This window comes from Ptychodera flava, chromosome 6, assembly GCF_041260155.1.
Source record: "Ptychodera flava strain L36383 chromosome 6, AS_Pfla_20210202, whole genome shotgun sequence".
Lineage (NCBI taxonomy): Eukaryota > Metazoa > Hemichordata > Enteropneusta > Ptychoderidae > Ptychodera > Ptychodera flava.
The window spans coordinates 6738272-6758916 of NC_091933.1; the positions used below are offsets into that span (position 1 = coordinate 6738272).

At 38.4% G+C, this 20645-nt stretch overlaps 2 protein-coding genes across 2 annotated transcripts; one reads left to right on the top strand and one right to left on the bottom strand.

Annotated features, from left to right (window-relative positions):
• Nucleotides 1–1872: 1872 nt before the first annotated feature.
• Nucleotides 1873–8149, bottom strand: LOC139134741 (phenylserine dehydratase-like). The gene is made up of 6 exons (XM_070701761.1): nt 7731–8149; nt 5157–5353; nt 4811–4941; nt 3917–4065; nt 3359–3451; nt 1873–2869 (listed from the first exon to the last, which is right to left on the bottom strand). The coding sequence occupies exons 1-6, from the start codon at nt 7903–7905 to the stop codon at nt 2607–2609; spliced, it is 1008 nt and encodes a 335-aa protein (XP_070557862.1). The 5' UTR covers nt 7906–8149; the 3' UTR covers nt 1873–2606.
• On the top strand, nt 8142–20261 carry LOC139134742 (protein SEC13 homolog). The gene is made up of 9 exons (XM_070701762.1): nt 8142–8276; nt 8939–8983; nt 9219–9334; nt 16178–16329; nt 16573–16706; nt 17087–17220; nt 17593–17773; nt 18361–18447; nt 18729–20261. Exons 1-9 carry the CDS (start codon nt 8274–8276, stop codon nt 18828–18830), a joined length of 954 nt encoding a protein of 317 aa, XP_070557863.1. The 5' UTR covers nt 8142–8273; the 3' UTR covers nt 18831–20261.
• The last annotated feature ends 384 nt before the right edge of the window (nt 20262–20645 follow it).

Consider the following 20645-nt stretch of genomic DNA (forward strand, 5'->3'; position numbering starts at 1 on the left):
AACCCGAACAGGTGTTGGCTGGCTAGTCGACATATATCAGACATGCATTTCTAAGCAACCATTCCAAATTAAACGGTGGTGTCAACCTTGAAAGTCACAAAGATTTACAGAGGTTAGAAACTGTGTGTGGTGTAGTTGTCAACGTCGCACGTAGCTCTAGGCTTTGCTTAGTATGTGGGTCGGATAGGTTTTGTCGTCCGACCCACACACCCATGCAAATCTCGAACTACAGCACTTCAGCTATGCATAATCATGGCAACTGGATGTGCAACGCTTTCAAATCAGCTTCATGATGGCCATGTTATTATACAAACCTTTGCCTAGTGGTGACTGCAATCACAGTAGAAAGTGGCATTGAATTACACTGTGCGCTTTCGTACAAACCTTGTTTGCCAGGATGCGAAGAATAGCCAATTAAAACTGTGGATTTTTTTATCAAATTCATGGTCGACTGCATTGCAATTTCCATAGGAAATGGCTCTCATGCTAATTATGTTGGATACATTCATATACGTTTTTCCAAAACATCAGTACGGATATTACAAGGGACTGGACGTTAATTACCGGGGAGGAGGGAAGATGCTGGCCAGAAATAAACGACTCTCCCCTCATTAACTGCTCAAAAAATTATGACCCTCCCAAACGGTTAAGCTCAAATATTTATGACTCCCAACAATAAAAAAATGTATTGGTCCTCTGTTCATTTAGAAAAGACGATCACATTATTATGTTGTGAAGTGATTGATACAGTGCACCGGCAGGTGTATCCGTAGGTAATTCTATTTGCACACAGAATTACCTACCGATAGAGGGCAGTAGACACCATGAGGCAAGAGAAGCAAAGAACAAAAAAAATCGAGAACCTGGCTAAATTTTCACGTCTGTTGAGACTTTACGTTTAAATTGCACTATTAACATTGTATTATTCTCACTTTGTTTCTACATTTTTCGTTTGCTTTACAGTTATTTGGACATGACACTTAATGTTGATGGTAGATACTACTTTTATTTGAGAATGATTTTTCTTTCCTTTCAAAAAAGGTCGAGAACCTTGGGATGACAGATCTTTCTGGAGAATATGAGAAAAGCAAAAAGCAAAGCAAAAACAAAACGGCATCGACACAGTCACACCAAAGGGGCTAGTGTGAAAGACTCTGAGGAAAAGGGTGTTCCTCATTCCTTCAAAAAAAAAGCTGTATTTACTACCACTGGTCTCCTCTGGCTAATTGCAATGCTTTGTCAAAACTGCACACAGGCACTGCCTAAGCAACGGCCAAAAGTACTGATAATGTCAGGGGATTATATCAATCTGTCAACATCACATGAGATGACCACAATGAAAAGAGATATGTGTTGGTGTGGTTATATTGACAGATGATTGATGTAATCCACTGATAAGACTGCATTGCAGCAAAGAGTGTGAGCAAATGATGACAGTCCCACACACGCAGGGGCTGTGGCATGATGAAGGGTGAAGTACAGAGACACTTCACTGCTGGTAGCCACTTATTTATTACTCACAGACTCAAAATGGAGAAGAAATAAATTCCGCCTCCTCAACTGCTTTCCCTCCTTTTCCCTATGCTTATGCAGAAGGAGATCTGATATACACATGGAAAGGTATCCTATCTTATGCACTAGAACTGAATAAGTATTCCTAATCATACATCAGCTTACATGTGAATTTCCTGATTGCATGTAGTTTGAATTTCCCACACAGCAAACCCACAGTGTCAGTCTATTTGGTAAACTACAAGCTGTTGGTGCTACTCAGCAATTTCTCTTTGTAACTTCTCTTTCTGTGGTCAAAGAAAATAGATGCATTTCCTTTTGTTTATTGCGGATGCTCCAATAAAATACTCAATTCAAGAGTTCAAGATAAACATCAGCCTTCTTCTTTATTCACGAGAAGTCAGCAAGTAGTATTTATGTAAATGACTGATTTTACAGAGATTCGCTTGGTGCTTCTGAAAATAAAGTCTCGGAATATCAGAGAGATTTAATATTTCAAGGCAGGGCAACGAGGATAATAGTTTTGAATCTCTATGATTTCCATTGTCTTTCACAGTTTGCATGTTTTCAATTGATTTGTACTTTCTGTACTTGATACCCCTTTTTCAGTGGAGCAAGAATATAATTGTTAGCCAGTCAATCAAGAATCAATCAATCAATCAATTCACACTACCAGTCTTTTAATTGTCCACTTTGCAACCATCGAGAAGTAGATAAAACAGTTGGATAAATACCTTGATGTATGCATGGCTAAATCATTCTGTTCTTATTCTTATCTGTTTTTCTTTAGTTGAACAGAATTTACGTTATGTCATCAAAACCATCATCATCATCATCATCATCATCAATATCACCGTGACCACTGCCATCACTATTAATGTTACTGCTGTATTGCCTTTGCATCTATCACTTATGTAGCAGTTATTAAGAACAAATAGTACTGCTTTTCCATCTGGACAAGTGTTCGCTTGACATGTATTGTCATCCACCCCCTAAATGGTCTCATTCATCCAGTGTCTGAAATACGGGTATAATCAGTAAACAAAACAATCTTCCATCATCAGTGTCCTGTTCAGAGTTGTGTGCAGATTCATTCACAGATTGGATTTGACATAATTTGGCATGTATTTGCAAAGTTCCTGTGGACTCATGTTGCTGCCGGTGAGAACAATCACAACTTTCTTTCCCCGTGTGTCAGGTATCTTATGATTCTGTAGAGCAGCGAATGCGGCCGCACCGGACGGCTCAACGACGAGGCCACCATGATACAGTGTCCTGACAGCCTGTTTGATCTCATCATCTGTGACCACTATCATACCATCAACAAATGCCTTGTTGTGCCGGTAACTGTTTGGACCTTTGAATGGTAAAAGAAATAAATAAATTTGACGGACTTGTAGGTAAATATATAGGGATCTGTACACCAATGAGACATGATTGGCCAGCAATAATGGCTGTCTGATGCTAATTGTAATGTGTGGCAGTCACAGTTCCTTGAAGACAGACATGCAGCTTTAGATGCCCTTCTTCAGGGAACATACTTCATGAAAAATTGCATGTGTAGAGATTGATTAATCAATAAAACTGACAGACACACCTTTCATTCATTGGCATCAAAGATACAAATGAGAAATTCAGCTTGTTGCGAGGAGAATTGCAGTTGTAAAGCTGGAAAGTTGTAAGAGATTGGCTGTTTTGAAAAGATTCATTAATTTCAGGGAGATTCAGCCAATCAATAAGCTGCAACCTTCGAAGACACTGCATGTTACCAGATCAGGCTTGGTACCATGCAATCATTCAATAAGCTTTGCTGTTGTGGCACTGTAGGAATCAACGCAGCACAAACCTGCAAATGGGGGCGCTAATCCCGCAGCTACCGTTTGGATCTTAGTTTCCTTTACAGGGTATCCGGCCTGCCTGCTCCGGAACATAGCACATGCTGCAAGTCAGGAAGGAAAGTTATCAGTCACTACAATGTGATCTCAATAGAAAAGTTGTCTAGCATTAGATGAATACATGATCCGTGTACACTATAAATGAGAAATCTAACAACAGAATCAGACATGTATAATGTGTGCATAAGCGAGTGTGTGTGTGTGTGTGTGTAAAAAAAGATCTACATACATAGCTGAACAAATTAACATCAGAGGGATCACTGTTCTTAAGCAGACTTTTCGGGATACAGAAAGGCTGATTATTCAATATTGGCTTTAATCATATGCAAACATTTAAAATCCTTGAAAATTTGAACTGAAATCACTGCCACATGAAATCTTGATGACAATTTAAATCTGATATCATATATTTGGCAAAGGAGACCTCAAAAATGTCTCATGAATGTGCAGAGAAGGCAAGATTGTTTCAACATTTGCAAGGGTGTATATGAACATGATAGGTGACTGACCTCCCTGCGGCTCAACTCCATACACCCTTGTTTTGGTTCTACCAGACAGTTTAATTGCTGCAGCTGTTCCAGCAAGTACACATCCCCCTCCACAGCAGACTACCACCACATCAGGGTCACCAAGGTCCTCCAAAATTTCAAAGCCGAGACTGTGAGAAAATATCATGTGCTAGTATCCTGTCAGAGTTCAAACAGCTGAGTGTGCCATTTTCTACTTAACCGATTGTTGCATGTTATTGACTGTGAAGGAAAGGACTTCTTCCACCGTGGGAAAAGCAGTATTGGATAACGCCATCTACAATAAAATGCAAGTTACGCACTAACTTATTGCCACAAGCTGACTTTGGGACCTTGTATCAAACAACAAATAATACGCTATATGCCCCATATCATTTTACATCCTGATCATTATTTTTCTACATGGTATACAAAATTACAAATTCTGCTTTGAAGAGAGCAACTTTTGGGCTTTACAGTAAGTTTTATTATTCATCTAACATTATTGACTGTTATGAAGTTCCATCAAACTGGTGAATTCATACAAACAAGAGTACCAGGATATGAGGTCATATTGGGGTCATGGAAATAGACAATGCTGCGTATGATGAATGTTTCATATGTAAACAAATGTAAATAATAATAGGCACAAGTTGACTTGAGAAATGAACTTGGAGTATCAAAAATGTTTCCAATCATTGATGAATTAAGCCAAGTTCTTCATGTAGAATTGTTATCACATTGGTTGTTTGGTCAGATCAAAAGCATTGATGAAAAGCACAACCTACATTGCCATGGATTTCTATTTCAACTGCATGGAAGGTTAAAGGTAAAGGGGCAGTAGTGTTATCAACCATTAACAAAGGGTTTGTGTGTTTGGTACAAATATTTCCTCACCTTCCAAATCCAGCAATCAATTTAACATCATCAAACGAATGCATAAAATGCATGCCTTCCTCTGCTACCAGTCTTTCTGCAGTTGGAAACAGCTCTAGACTTTCACATCTTTTCACATCTGCACCATAACCCTGAAAGATTCATAGAGTGATACAAAATCTTTCATTGATCAATCCTCAAACAATTACAGAACCAAACTTAAATATACAGTTGTGTTTAGGGCTACATGCTTGCATACAACCCGGGCATACAACTTGAACAGAAAAATTTTCTCAAGGAAACGCCTCATGTCTTGAATATTGAAAATAAGAAACTCAGGTTGCTAACAGATTGAAATTGCACGTACCTTGATGACTGCGTCTCTTTCAGCTGGCGCTGTGAAAGGCATCAGAACCAACGCTTTCAGTTTTTGCAGGCTGGTCAGATATGCAAACGCCTTCCCATAATTCCCTGCTGAAATTGTAACGAGGGTCTGCTCTCCTCTGGCAGCTTTGTCAGGGATGTGGCGAAGCTGATTGACAAGACCACGTGGTTTGAAAGAGCCTAGAAAAGTAAACCATACATCAACAACAGATATATAAGCAAATTTATGGAAAGACTGAACTTATGTTAGCTTTAGAGGTGAAATAAAGATATTACTCTTTTTAAACCATTGTAGCATGATTGTAGGGTATCTATACCATCGACTTTTGGACATTGCACCATTCTAACTTGTAACATAATCTCTTTGAGTCAATTTTGGAATTTTTTTGAGTCACTCTAATACCAAAACATACATATGACTTGAGTAAGCAAGAACCTTCTTAAGGTGGCATTGCACATAAAACAGTGTATATTGCTCAAAATCACACTTCTGCAAAGAGTTGAATTTTCATTAATTTATTAACCCAAATTAAAATATTGCATGTACCTTTTAGCATGAACAGCAGTCATCAGTTTGTTGAGAAAGAAGTGTGAATTTATGCAGCTTTATGCACATTGCCCGATTTCAATATTTTAAAAAAATGTACCTCCTCTCTGGCTGGGTCAAATCTTGTGAAATTGTCACTTATCTTTAAATACTGTATAACAAAACAACAATTCTTTTTGGCAATAAAGGTTTTACATTTTAATAAAAGTAATTTACCATGGTTTTAATCACTTTTTTGAACATCAGTCTTTCAACCCCTGCCATTTAAGAGTGAGAATAAATAATGCAAAGCAAAGTGTCTTTTTTTCTTCATATACTCTAGTTTCAAATGACATTGAAAGTAGTATCACGTTTTGACTTAAATGAAGTTTTATCATTAATACCAAAATTGAGGTTTTCTACCTCAAATATGTACCCCTTATCATCCTTTGAGTAAACTATTGCTATCATGCTAAACTTAAGATTCTCTGCTTCTTGAAAATATATAGTATGAGGGGGTTTTTGTGTCATCTTTGAAAAATAAACATTGCTTTGAAAAAGTGTGTTGGTTAAGTGCAATGCCATGATAAGTCAATTTGGCTTACTGAGCACATATTTGTCTTGGATTAAGATGTACAAAAAGCTAGAACAGGGCTTTTTGATTGTGGGAATGGCAGCGAGACTTTGCATAGACTGAAAGATCCGTCGCTTGAGGGCGCTCTCTATGCTCCCCAGATGGGAGCATAGAGAGTGCCCTCAAACGTAGGATCTTTCAGTCTGACATCACACTGAGCTATAATCAATCCCAGGGAATGAATATGGTTTTTCAGTACACAGAATCTTTAATTAAACTTGTGGCTGCACCTTCACACCCATGAAAATAGTAGGATTGAAGGTCATGTTGGGTCATGGCCATAGATGTATATGGTTAATAGATAAAGCCAATGAACTGGATTTACAGGATAAAAATCTGGCAAGTCAGGGTAACAGCACTAGATGCAATGTGATAAAAGCCAGGCATGGAGGATGCAAACCTTTGTCAGTGAGTGTGAGGAAGAATATGAAAGTCATAAGGGACAACATACATTAAATTAAAATACAATAACAACCAATCATCGAAGGAAAAGAAGGAAGAGAAGAAAAACACTTTAGGAAAATGAGAAACAAAGTCATTGTAGATGATACAGTCCCTTCTACATCAGCCGTTTATTGAGAACTGTCACTCATGACTTGATTGTTGGTTTTCTTATACTGATACGCAGATGTTTAAAAAATGCATAGCACAGTAAATCTTGAGCTTGCCCTATTTAAGACTGCATCACAACGTACATGTATGTAACAGTACATTGATCACATTGGAAAACAAACATGCATATGTACGTACGTTGTACACAGCGCCCTATTCAGATGTCTGCAAAATTGTTTCAGACATGAAAAAGTCATAACAGAATGGCCATCCAGTGGCCATATTGGATCCTATCATGACAAGAGATGATTACAGTACACTGTCCATGCGTTAAAGTAAAGTTTAAATTATTGTGATTAATTTATGCAAATAAATTAATTACGAAGTGAGATAAATGTGGTCCAGTAGTTTGGTGTGACCACGGCATATGAATAAAACAGGCCATGGATGCATTCTAGTAGACAATATACATGCACAGCAAGCATGTAGGTGTTTTAAAATATAGACAATTTATGCACAGAAATTAATTTAGAAATGGCATATTTGTATAGTCTGCTAGTATGGTGAATACGACAGAATAAGTGAAATGATGCACACTCTAATCTTTCTTTACATGTTGGCATTACAAAATGCCATTACTGCCATAATGCAGTTATGAGAGTTATCATTATGCAGATACTTTAATGCAAATTATTTATAAACATATATATATATATATATATATATATATATATATATATATATATATATATATATATATATATATGCATGCATGCATGCATCCAGCAAGTGGAATTACCCACAAAAATTTTATTTTATTTTCGGTTTTTATTTCAGTATATTACCTGTTTTCTGCATCGTTTCTAACTTTAAGTGCAGTTCGATGGATGGGTCAACGCCATATTGTTCTTGTACGCCATGCAACATTGGTGTACGGATACACTGCCCGCTCTGTCGAACAATTTCCCTCGCTGATGTCAGGTCTTCCAAGGTCACCAAAGGAGAGTCAGCGTCGTACATGATGAAGTTCAATAGTGGTGTCCGGGTACCATACAGATGATGCGACGCGATGCACAGAATCACACTTGGACGAACATGTCACTAGTGCACTTTAAAAGTTAGCAGAGACCTCCCAACATTCATTGCTCTGAGATTATCGTACCTTTCGATAAGGCGTACTGTTGATGCCTTAATTTATGTACCTGTCGAAAAGCATCGAGTCAGCCTCGCATGTGTATGGTGAACCCGGAAATAAACCGGAAGTAAATATTAAAGCAGTAATGCGCATGTTCTGTAAGGTCCAAAACGAGGCTACCGGTGAGACCTTGCCACGTTTGACGACTTTACGTTGAGATTATCTGTCATTCTTACCTGAAATTCCAGTCAAGATGGTAAGTTTGTATTTTCTACAGGTATTTGAGTATTAGCTGCTATTCTGTTGTGTCATTTGATCTCAAATCTGACCGTTTTTTGGTCTACACATCTGGACCAACATTTCCGGCTGTTGGATTCGTCGAGAAGCCATCCCCATTCCCATGCATTTGCCTTACTTCGCTTCGATCCTTCGCCGAGCTGAAGTAGTTTGCCGCAATCAGATAATCAACCCTCTCGGCCGCTTAGTGTTGAGTTTATCAACATGTATATAAACCATTGCTGCGAGATGAGATCCGTTTAGGAATCCGCCGTTTGTTAAGAAGTTTAATTGTGCTACCATAGTACTTACAGTATAAACTACTGGCAATGTAAAGTTAATGTGTATCTTATGCGGAAGCATATGTGTATTGCAACGATGGGCCCAGGTAGTGCACTTTTCAATATCAGGACGCAGACAAAAAGCAACCGTTCATCTAAAACTGTACTAGTTGCCATTCTCTTCCTCTCGTATCTCCAAAACCCTATAAGGCTTGGTCAGAGATTGAAGTACAGCATTTAGACATTTAGCATAGCAGCAATCACAACCATTAGTGTGAGGCAAGGATTTTGACTAGGACTTCAGGGCTTCTCTCAAAGACACTCCATAAAGTATTCAGAGCATGTATTCTTTCTATTCCAGGTGTCTGTTGTAAACACAATAGATACAGCTCATGAAGACATGATTGTGAGTATGAAATTCTTTACTCTTTAAATTGTAATAACCCTTGTGGACTGATCCCAGAGGTAGTAATAGAGTCAACCTCTCAGTCTCAGTGTTGCCACTCTGTCTTGCTCACAGTGCACTGTTAGGCATGTTGTATAGTATATTCCGTGAATGAGGTGCCAAAATGATTATTGTGAAAATAAATAGTAATTAAATCCTATGAATCACATTCAGATTGATTTGTTTTTTTATGTAGCATGATGCTCAGATGGACTACTATGGTATCCGTCTGGCAACCTGTTCATCAGACAGATCTGTGAAAATATTTGATGTGAAAAATGGACAGCAGACATTAGCAGCAAATCTCACAGGGTAAGACTAAATTATATGTACTGTGAATTATGTTGTTTTATGATTGGATTATTAGTACGTTGTAGTTAATTTCGCTACTCATTGATCTATTTTAAGCGGGAAATATCTAATGTGGTACAATTATTGTTGCACATGTATCTATAGTATCTTATTCACACATTTCTTTTCCATTGTTTCAAGTTTAACAGTGTTTTTTTCCAGTTTTCTCTCACAAGGGGGGAAATTACCCCCTCATCCTGAAAAATTTGAAGTTGTGATTTAGGGGTAACCATGATAAATAATGCAAATTAAATTATGCAAAGTAAATAAGGTTTATCAAACAAAGCATTAACACATTGATTAAGGTTGAAGTGTGGGTCAAGTATATTGAATATAAAGAGTCTTGTGTTTTTTCTTTTCTATGTAGGAAATGTTTATATATAACCAATATAGTAGCAGGTTACACTGATCATTCACACTCTATTCATATAAATTCAGATCCACTTTTGTAATCTGGAGGTAAAGTCAGTGATATTACATCATGGACACTAATCATTATGCAAAACGCCACTATCAATACTCTTTGTATGTCAACATCTCAAGATATCATTGTTTGTGTGACATTGCCTAGACTGAAAGATTCAGTCGCGTGCGGGCGCTCCGGCGCACTGCGACCTACGACCCTTTACCACGACTGAAGGCACACTGTTGAAATCCTGTTCTCCAACAAAATTTTGTTGGAACCAATCGTATTGCAGAAACGAGTTAATTGACAGTATGTAGGGTAACAAGACCGCCCACATCGCTCACTCAGTGCGTGATCGTGATTAGCATATTCAAAACTGTCGCCCGGCTTTTGTCCCGCCTATTAGCTTATATCATGTCTCGTTTGTCAACAAACACAACGTGTTTTCTCAAACTCGAAGTATTGAAAATCAAACGGCCGAAGCTATACTCACGTTGACGTCTGTGGCTAGCGTTCCGATTTGATCATTATGGCCGATCCGAACAATCGCCGACTCGCATTGCCGAGGCAGTCAGTAAATGTTCTGATGTAGGCCTATATAATATTATGTTGAAAAGAGAGCAAAGAGACGCACTCAAAGAGTTTTTGCGGCGGCAGAGATGTATCCGCTATTTTACCAACAGGGCCCCACGGTATGGGAAATCTATGATTTACACGCTGGCACCCAAAGTTATGGACACACTTAAGAACCGTTCAGGATCGATCGCTCTGGGGATTTCGCCCCTGATTTCACTCATGAAAGATCAAGTGCAGAAGTGCAGCGAAATGGGTGTGAAGGCGGCTTTGATCGGTTCAGATCTCCGAAACGACGTACGTACCATGGAAGAAATTGTGCGTGGTAAATTCCAGGTTGTGTTCAGTTCACCAGAGAGGCTATCATGGGCAGATCGTCCATGTAGCCGACACGAACACGAAGTGTCTGCTACCGGCTACCGAAAACTATGAAAAATAGTAAAGAATGAGCTACAAAATCACTATCAGTTTTAAGTTGCAGGTAGAATAAGTCTGTGCCTTTGGAAAAAAAATACTATAAAAATAGTCGAAAGTGAAGAAACAGCTGAAAGTTAGGTGAGGAGACCTTGACCGCATATCATTTGCATCTCATTGTCGGCTACATGGACTGTGTGCCCTATCAATGACAAGAGAGTGGCTGAGATTACTCAGTTGCCGATGTCTATCAAGAAAATCTTGTTGGAATTGCCATCGACGAAGCACACTGTGTTTATTTTTTACAAAGGCAGGCTCCGCTGTGATGTCCAGACGTCAGTTCCACACTGTAGAGTTGCTTCAGTTTCTCGGCGATATCAGTCATTTTCGAAAAGATCGACCTTTTCTTCTGAGAGTCTACAGTCTCTCCGCAGACTGCACATTCTGCTGCGCTCAGCGCGAAAGTGAAAATGTGAAAGAGGCTCCCCACCTAACTATCCAAATGTTTTTGTCGAGTTTGTGTTTGATTCGTTTCAAAAATGTGTTCCTACATTCTTATCCGATTGTTTTTGTGTTAATAAAAATGTTTGTTTCGCCTCAGATTTTTGTAGGGAAGTTTGGATTAGTGTGTACGGTAATGTTTTGTTTGTGTAGAGTTGCTTCAGTTTCTCGATATCGGTCGTTTTCGAAAAGATCGACCTTTTCTTCCGAGCTCCCCGCAGACTGCACATTCTGCTGCGCTCAGCGCGAAAGACGCTATGGAGATTTTTTTTATAGGCGTCAATTGAACCATACAGACAATTGTATCTACATGTAAGTTTTTAAGTTTTTTCATGTAATTTTTTTCGACAAGCGGCTAGCCTATAAAGCTTACACACACGTGTCGTTGTTTTCATCTGCCGAATAGAGCGATTATGCAATGTCGGCGCTGCCGATGCAGTTGATCGACATTGTTGTCTTGACTACCGCGTGTTCATTATGCCCGTAAACAGCCCACGTGAGCAATATTCAAATTACACTACCATGATTTACATATTTGAAAAGTCTGTGAAGTCAGTTGTGGGCGGTACTTTTTTTCTTTGAGTTTGCCGCGGCCAAGTACAGTGTGCCTTCAGTCGTGGTAAAGGGTCGTACGTCGCAGTGCCCCGGAGCGCCCGCACGCGACTGAATCTTTCAGTCTAGACATTGCCCTGCATTAGTGATTATTTAAGGGGTAGACCCACCTTCCTTGAGTGATTTTGGTCATTTTTTGTTTTATGGTAAATTTTGAATCCGTCTAATACGGCCTTTGAGTAGACGATAAGTTTGAAACCATAGCATATTCGGAAATGTGTTAGATTTTAACAAAAATGAACATTGTAGGCCAGTTCGCGTGCCGTCGTTTTTCTTATGTCTTAACGGTTTCCAGATTAGTCAAGACTATCTCAAGAGCATAAGCAGATTACGGTAATTCCATCCGGAGGAGTGCGCATTCGTCAGTCTTCTTCCTAGCTGCCGGCAGGAAGTACTAGTATGTCGCGGCTACTAAACATGCTGAAGGTAGCCGGCCGTCGATTGCAAAAGCATGGTCCACAAAAGCGAAATATCAAGCATATGGCCGGGAATGAGAGAACAGTTAAAATTGTCAGAGTTACAGTCAGGCTTAAAACTCCAGTTTCCGATGCGTTGAAAAGGTGTAAACTGGAAATGGTCGCAAGCAAGGACTGTAACGCAGAACGCTCATACTCATTCAACACTAAACTGAGCTTCGAACAAAAACTTGTGACGTGATACATCTGCGCACAACAGAGAGGCTGCTCATTGTAGTTTACGTTATTTTTACCTCGTTTTCCTATAACACTTATTTAATAAAACTGTTCCCGTATAAAACAAATAACGGCCGAAAATCCAAATAGTAGGTCTTTTTCTTACATTTTTGCTAAATAAAGTCCAGCATTCAAATTAATCGCCGCCGAAAACCAAAACGTACATTGTGTCCGCTAACAAATGACGTGGACTCAATGCAAAGTATTCTTGACTGCGGACATCCGGGAACTTGCGGTTTTTACGTCATTTTTGCGTCACACTGCCGTGAGAACAAAATATTGAAGTGTGAATTTTTCAACCTTTACACCAGTATTCAAAGTTTCAACATTATGTCAATGATAAACACTATGTTCCGTCCTTTGTCACATAATTTCTGCATTGTTCACTGTCCTGTATAGTCAAATCCCAATTCACCTCACTCGCGTGCGTGAGGTGAAAGTGATGTCACCCCGCGGTCAAGAATAGTCTGACATGCAAAACTGACCGCCCTAATCAAACTACCGGCAGGCTACTCAGAAAATCCAAAAATTATGTCTTTTTCTTATAACAGTTTACATGTTTGTCTGCACCTAATGAAGTCCGACATTCAAAATTGATCCCGCTCCGAACTAATGGCGACTGATGATAAAAATGTCAGATGATTTTTTTACGTCTGCAAATGCCCAGTGAAGTCCGGCAACCAAAACTGTTCCCGCTTACGTTACGGTTTACACGTAAAGCCTGCAATGAAGATTCCTGTATGTCACCACAAGTTTTCTATCTTTTTTGTGAAAATGGTTGCGACGTCTTTTTGTTTCGACAGTTGGGCGAGCAACATTCCTCTCAGTAGAAATTTAATAGAAATATGCCAATAGTTCGAAATTTTATAACGAGAAAATCGCGCCGGTGTCTGCTCTGCCCGGTTTGGAAACGTGAGCTTATTGTTTTGTAAATTCTATGCGGGAACAGAGGGAACATGATGCGGTAACGCACGTACAGTTTTGGCTATATTACATTAGAATGATGCCGTGATTTACAATGTAAACACAATGTTGATCTAGCATTTGTTTTTCAATCTGTACCGGAGCTAATCATAGAGCATAATTTGTCTCGATCAACCACGGTCCCTCCACAAAATGGAGGGACCGTGGATCAACTGAACTTTTATTGGCTAACTGCTCATGAAGTGAGTCGAAGTCCAGGGTCGAAAATCAATCTCGATTGAAAAGTATGCGATATTTCATAGCACAAATTCATGTCAGTAGAGCTTTAAAATCATTGCGATTGAATTGTTATTAGGTAATTATTAAACTTATGCGGTAAATTTGAAGAAACCAAAATTGAAAATTATAGAATAATTTCCATGAACTTGAAAAAAATTAAACAACCATGAACATGCTTTTTTCGAATCAGCAACTACTTTTTCCTGTGGATAAACTCAATCACACTGAAAAACAGCGTGCTGCTGGTTTGTCTATCGTCGTTATTATAGTAGTTCACAGACAGTCGCCATCGGAGAACGACGAATGCTCGTTTCCACATATCAGCCAACGCGATATTCAACTGTTTGACTGAAGTTCACGCATTTTATTACTTGTACAAAATTCGACCGTCGCGATTTTAGAATGACGCATTAATATCAACGTGGTCACAGATTCACATCTGTTTTAGGTACTCGCCTCCATGGTACTCGCGAAGCCAAACAAGTCGCTTTAGAATTGTTCAAGTAGAATCGATTATTTCAGTTTTTCGCCAACTTTTTATCTTACTTTTAGGAAATCGTTTTAGATACCATATATTGTCAGGTGTTATATTTAGTTAGCCTAACGATGGGTTCTAACCTGACACAACACAAAGTTAGCCCGGCACTGGTGTTTCTGAGGTCGGAAACCGCGTTCATGTAGCTGTCCGTTTTTAGCTCCATGCCATGTTTAAGGCGGACTGTGGTCGTACTTCAAGATGCAGTACGGAACGTAAAAGCTAACGTAAGCAACACGGCGTCTGAATGAACTTCGTCTTTGTCGGTAGTACCACATGCACATTGTAAATCCATTGTCACGTGTCTCTCTCCGGACAGGAAGCTGAAAACGCGGGTGACGATTGCGCAACCAAAAGAGAGGAAAACACAATGTCATTGGACTTGGCATGCAAAATCACATAATTTTTACGAAGTATATAAGCAGCCAGCCATTTCTTCGCTTGCTAATCAAATTTTAACTGGTACACTACAGTGCACAGTTAATACGCTAGTTTGTATTTAGCAAGAAGATTATCCCCAGATTTAGCTCGGAATGACAGTTGTGTAAATAAAGCCTAACGCTTACGCCGCGAACTGGCCGTTTCAGTGTTCATTTTCTTCCAATTTTCACGTCATGTATCATTTCATTCATACTAAAAATTCAGACAATTGTGTAAAAAGTCCTGTACTTCATTATGGGCTGGGAATTTCCACCGAAAATGTGAGCGAACCGGAATTTTAGCTGACTTTGTGCGACTCCAAGGGTGGCATACACATTTCTGTGATTTACTCCGTTCCGTTTTTGGCAATGTATCGCAACTTCTGGAGAGTGTAACTTGGCACCGCTGGTGACGGATTAGCCTTATCTTTGCACAGGTTGTAGTTAGTGACTGTTTCTACAAAACCTTGTCTCAGAATTCCGATAATGTTCCAAAAACAAAAGATATCGTGACAAACGTGGACAAAAGCCGTTAATTTATTCAGAATCCACCACTTCTCACTTTCAAGGCTAATTGTGCAAAAACAAAGCGGAGTATCAAAAATCCAAGACACGGTTTTTTACACACCTTACCCTACTATCGATTGCAGTAAACGACTTACCAATGGCCATCACCCTCTCGTACTTACACTTTTTTAAGTGAAAAAACTCAAAAACACACATTTTTGAGCAAAACAAACACACGCAAACAGGTTTTGAAATATTCTTACAATTTTTATAATCTTCAATTGTCGAGCTACCCAAACATATACTACATGTCGGGTTAAAGATTCATTTTCATGGTGAAAAATCAGGTTAAAGAAAAGTGTCTGTGAATGTGGGTCTCCCCCTTAAGGGGGAATTTAGGTCAGATAAGAGGGGCATGGGGCAATGGTATGAATAGTTTGCCTTCTTTGCAATCTTATCAGGAATAGGCTTCTTTAAGATGTATGAAAAGTACAATTCAGGATATTCCATGATGGCATAAATGCTAGTTATCCCTAGATATACAAAACAAATCTGAGACAACATCAGAGGTTGGTCTTTTGAAATATGAATTACAGCAATGGTGACAGATCTGTTGATACTAAGAATGAAATACTTTTGATAAATGTACACTGTCACTGGTCGAGTCATTGTGGTGAGAGTAATGCCTTTAGGCCAAGAAAAATAAAGAGTTTGTTTTTTATCCTAGACATATTGCAATAATGATGCGGAGACATGTTTTTTTGTCAATTTTTTTTTTCTTCAACCGACGAGAATGCACAAAAACCATGCCAAGTGTATATGTGTAGCTAACGCTGTCATTTTCATCAAATGTATGACTCTAGGAATGACTTTGATTAGTTGAAATCTGAGATATATATCACCATTCATTCATGAGCTACCATCCTTCCTCTATCATCACAGACATGAAGGTCCAGTGTGGCAGTTAGCATGGGCACATCCAATGTATGGAAACATATTAGCATCATGTTCCTATGACAGAAAAGTTATTATATGGAAGGAGACAGGAGGAAACTGGGACAAATTGTATGAATATAGCAATCATGACTCATCGGGTAAGTTGTTTCAAAATTTCAGTTCTGTCGTAATAGAGTATTATCTCATCATGGAAAGATAATCGAATGAGTGATAGATCTGAAATAGATGTTGATATATTTTGTTGTTGTATCTTATATGAATGTTTCTTTAAAATCGTACATTATTCCATGCCATCATTAATAGTACCAGTAAAAGTACAGTTATTCTAACAGATTGAATGGCTGTTTCATTAAATTTTTTCCTGACTCGTTTCTTGACAGTGAATTCAGTTTGCTGGGCTCCACATGAATTTGGTCTAGTCTTAGTTTGTGGTTCTTCAGACGGCGCCATCTCAGTACTATCAAGTTCAGGAGATGGTACATGGGAAACTAAAAAAATTAACAATGCACACACAGTAAGTCATACTTACCACAACTTTCCCAAGATTTTGCTGATTAATTTCTTTTCATGACAGATTTTTGTACCCTATCTTGTTGAAGCAATTTGAAATTCAAAATCAGTTGACCTCTAATACTTGTTTAGTTTTATTGAGTGTAGAAATCAAAGTTTGCTTGTACCTTCTTGCCACTTCAACTCAAATTGTCAATGAAAAACTTGTTCCTGGTCATATTGAATGATCAAGTATATCAAGATCAGGCTTTATCAGTTTTTCAGTGTTAGGTGTTCAGCACCCTGAAAACATTTAGTAGCCATTTTACTTCCTGTGTTGAATTTTTGAAATTTTAAGTCAAGGTTTATGTGGTATTCTTATGATCAACTCCTCTTGTGTTGCAGATCGGTTGCAATGCTGTAAGCTGGGCTCCTGCCGTTGTTCCAGGGTCACTTATAGAACAGCCGTCAGCTCAGAAGCCAACCACAACAAAGAGGTTTGTCTCAGGAGGGTGCGACAACCTCGTTAAAATATGGAAGTAAGAAGAATCTTCATATTAAATTCTGTTTGTAAATCTCTATTAACACCAGGCCAGGTGTATTGCATGTGTGGCTATTGCACCTGTGCCAAAGATATTGAATGCTTTCATTATTGTGTTAGTCTGTTGTTCTAGCTAATTTCACTTTTATTTTCCTGTTCTGTTGAAGTTTTAGTCACAAACCATCTGCTTACAAAATTCTCTGTTCGGTAGCATTACATTTAATGTAATCTTTCACCAACTAAATACTCAACTCCCTAAATAAATTGATTCATTCCTGCAAAGAGTGGATCAAAAGAAAACAAAACATTATAGATGAAGAATGTTCCCTTCAAGCATCGCCCATTTCTCACTGTACATCCATGCTAACAGGGAGGAAGATGGCCAGTGGAAGGAGGAACAGAAACTAGAAGCACACAGTGACTGGGTAAGGGACGTAGCGTGGGCGCCCTCTATCGGTCTTCCTCACAGTACCATCGCCAGTTGCTCACAGGATGGCAGGGTTATCATCTGGACCAGTGATGACAGCACAAGTAGTATGTGGACACCAAAGGTAATTTGAGACATGGTGGATGAAATATCAAACTCTGATGTCAGAGATGATAGTCATGTATAATTGAAGCTGATCACTGCTGGCAAGCTGGAAAGGACTCTTACAAGACTTTCAAATGCTAAGGGTGGAGAAAATGAAAATGCACATACTTTTGTTGATTGAGTGATGTACAACTCTTACTGAAATATTATTGTGTAAGTTACAATGATTGATCAGTCAACAGGCAAGAGAATCTCCACCTCTAAGTTCTGTTGGCATAGATACTCAGCCAATAGTGCAGATGCCAATATAGTGTGAGTTTGGTAAATGAAATGCATGGCAATATAGTCAAAAACTACAAAGCATTTGTCAGTGACAACTCATGATATCAGACCCAAATAAATTTTCACCTGCCTAGTCTAAATTTACAAATTTAGTGACAATAGTCTCACCTAATATTAGTAGATGCATGGATGAAAACATTTACAAGATATTCAGCATTGTGATTAGGTAATCATTGTTACACAGCAACCCAAGCAGTGATTCTAGACCACCATGGAATTACATGGTACACCAATACCATAATTCTCAATTTTTTCCATTTCCAGATTCTTCATAAATTCAATGATGTTGTATGGCATGTGAGTTGGTCAGTGACTGGCAACATTTTAGCAGTATCTGGTGGTGATAACAAGGTAAGGATGTGACTCTCTGTCTTAAAAGCAATTTAAAACAAGCAAGGTTTCTGAAGTATACAGTGTGTGTGGGCATAAGGTAACTCCTTGCTTTTTAAAGATGGCCTGGCAATAAGAAATTAAAGATGTTTTATTAAAAGTAGTATAAAAAAGAAAATCACTCGCATGATAAGTTTCTTCATTTTTCAGGAGTAAAAGTTTTTAGCATCGTTATCTTTTCATGTATCTTTCTTCAAAGACAGATCTTACTCTCTTGTCTTTGTATTTTCTTTAAATTGCAGGTCAGTTTATGGAAGGAGTCTCTTGAAGGTCAATGGGTTTGTGTCAGCGATGTCAACAAAGGTCAAGGACAACAACCGTCAGAAGGACAAACAGAACAATAACAATATCTCATTTCATTTATTTGTCACTGGGGGGGAGGAGGGGTTATGAATCTCTTGGGGGGGGGGAATTCAACCTTTTCACCTTCTCACCACCCACTCAATTGTCCACATTGAAACTACTTTAGGGGAGATGAATTTTATCGTACATCCCTGAGGTTGAGAAGGGTGACTGCCATAGTCAAGTCTTGAGAAGAGAAATGACAACAAACAGATGTGTAGTCTTCTTTCCAGGGACATTCACATTTCCAATCAATCTATTTTATATTCCTGTGTTTTGGAGTAGTCCTAGCCATATGTTTTTGGATTTACTGGCAAGACTATTCCATAGAAGTACGGTAGATGCAAGTGGCTGTGAATTCCCAGGCTAGGAAGCAAATACAAAACAAAAATAATTTCACACTTCCCAGCAAATTAAACATAACTTTTTTGATGCAAGATAGTAAATTTTACATTTTCAAGAAATTTAAAAACAAAACTACTTCTAATAACATTTTTCTTTAGTATTTTTTTTTTAGTATTTTAGAACAAATCAATGAAAATTGTCATTGTCAACATTCAAACTAGTTTCCACACTGGCTGAATGAGTCGTAACAATCCCTTTCTGCAAATCAGAAAAGAATAGTCTCTCTCTCTCTCTCTCTCTCTCTCTCTTATAAAGTATAATGAATATATTTTTTTGTTGAAGTAATTGTAAATTTGTGCATACAGATCCAAAACTGTTTTTCATTAACTATTTCCAAGTGTATGCATGGAACATAGATGACTGCTGCATCCGTCATAAGATTGACTTTTCTAGAAATATGTTATGGAAAATTCATCTGATATCAAAAAGACATCGGTTTCATTTTCTGTGCTCAACATACCTCAATCAGGGCTGCAGATTGCTTGGGGAAGGATTGGAAGGGGGGCATTGTCATCATGTAGATTTGTATGTGTTTTCAGTGGGGAGGGTGGATTTACATATTTGAATCCTGCTTGCTTCTTTCTCTTCATGAATTCAATAATGAGAGGAATAATTGTCATAGGTCATTGTAACACTTGGACAATTTACAAGTCCCGTACTATTCTATTTTATGCCTGTACCTTTCAAAATCCTGGGACGCTACTTACTCTGTTTTCCTTAACAAGGCTGTGATTTTTGAGTGTATGTAGTTCCTTGGCTATGCTGCTGCATCTTTCTCAACAAATTAATTCATTACTCCTGGTGTACTTGTACTGTTCCTCAGAAATGATACCATCTTCTTCAGTGGTTTCAATAGTTCCTCATTAGAATTAGCTGCTGTGAACTCTCCATCCTTTAACTTCAAGTGTCATTCTCCGTGTTATCAGTTGTTTGTGAATAACATAGTATGTATGGACTGTGCTCTAGGATGATCTAATTCAAGGTACTTTCTTTTTTCTGTACAGAAATAAAATTGAATTTGAAATTTCTGCCTATGCTGTGATTTCTCATTGTACCTGAAACGTAACCTTACATTTTATTGATACCAGGTGTTAACATGAAATACTGCCGAACTCGAACACAACTTTAATACATGGCAGAAATGTTGATAGGAAGTCACTAACGTCATAATGGCCAGAGCTAACTATTACACAATGTTAATTTGTCATAGGAAAGCAAGTGAGGAAAAGTCCATTTAGTTTTGAGGTCACAAACAAAATCATGTTTGCATTCAGTAAAGGGGTAATTTTTGACATTTTGCAGTGATGTGCCATGTCATTTTCTACCCTAAGTGACTTGATTCAAGTATTCCAAGTTTTCTTGATATCACGAAATGGTCAAAAAAAGAGTGACTTTGTCACTTAGGAAAGTTT

Excerpts from the sequence above, each read along its gene's own strand:
- LOC139134741 (XM_070701761.1), bottom strand. The coding sequence starts at position 7,905 with ATGTACGACGCTGACTCTCCTTTGGTGACCTTGGAAGACCTGACATCA. Across the intron at positions 5,354-7,730 it reads AGAAACGATGCAGAAAACAG|GCTCTTTCAAACCACGTGGT; the intron begins GTAATATACTGA and ends TTACTTTTCTAG. Across the intron at positions 4,942-5,156 it reads AAAGAGACGCAGTCATCAAG|GGTTATGGTGCAGATGTGAA; the intron begins GTACGTGCAATT and ends TGAATCTTTCAG.
- LOC139134742 (XM_070701762.1), top strand. Across the intron at positions 8,984-9,218 it reads CAGCTCATGAAGACATGATT|CATGATGCTCAGATGGACTA; the intron begins GTGAGTATGAAA and ends TTTTTTATGTAG. Across the intron at positions 17,221-17,592 it reads AACCTCGTTAAAATATGGAA|GGAGGAAGATGGCCAGTGGA; the intron begins GTAAGAAGAATC and ends CCATGCTAACAG.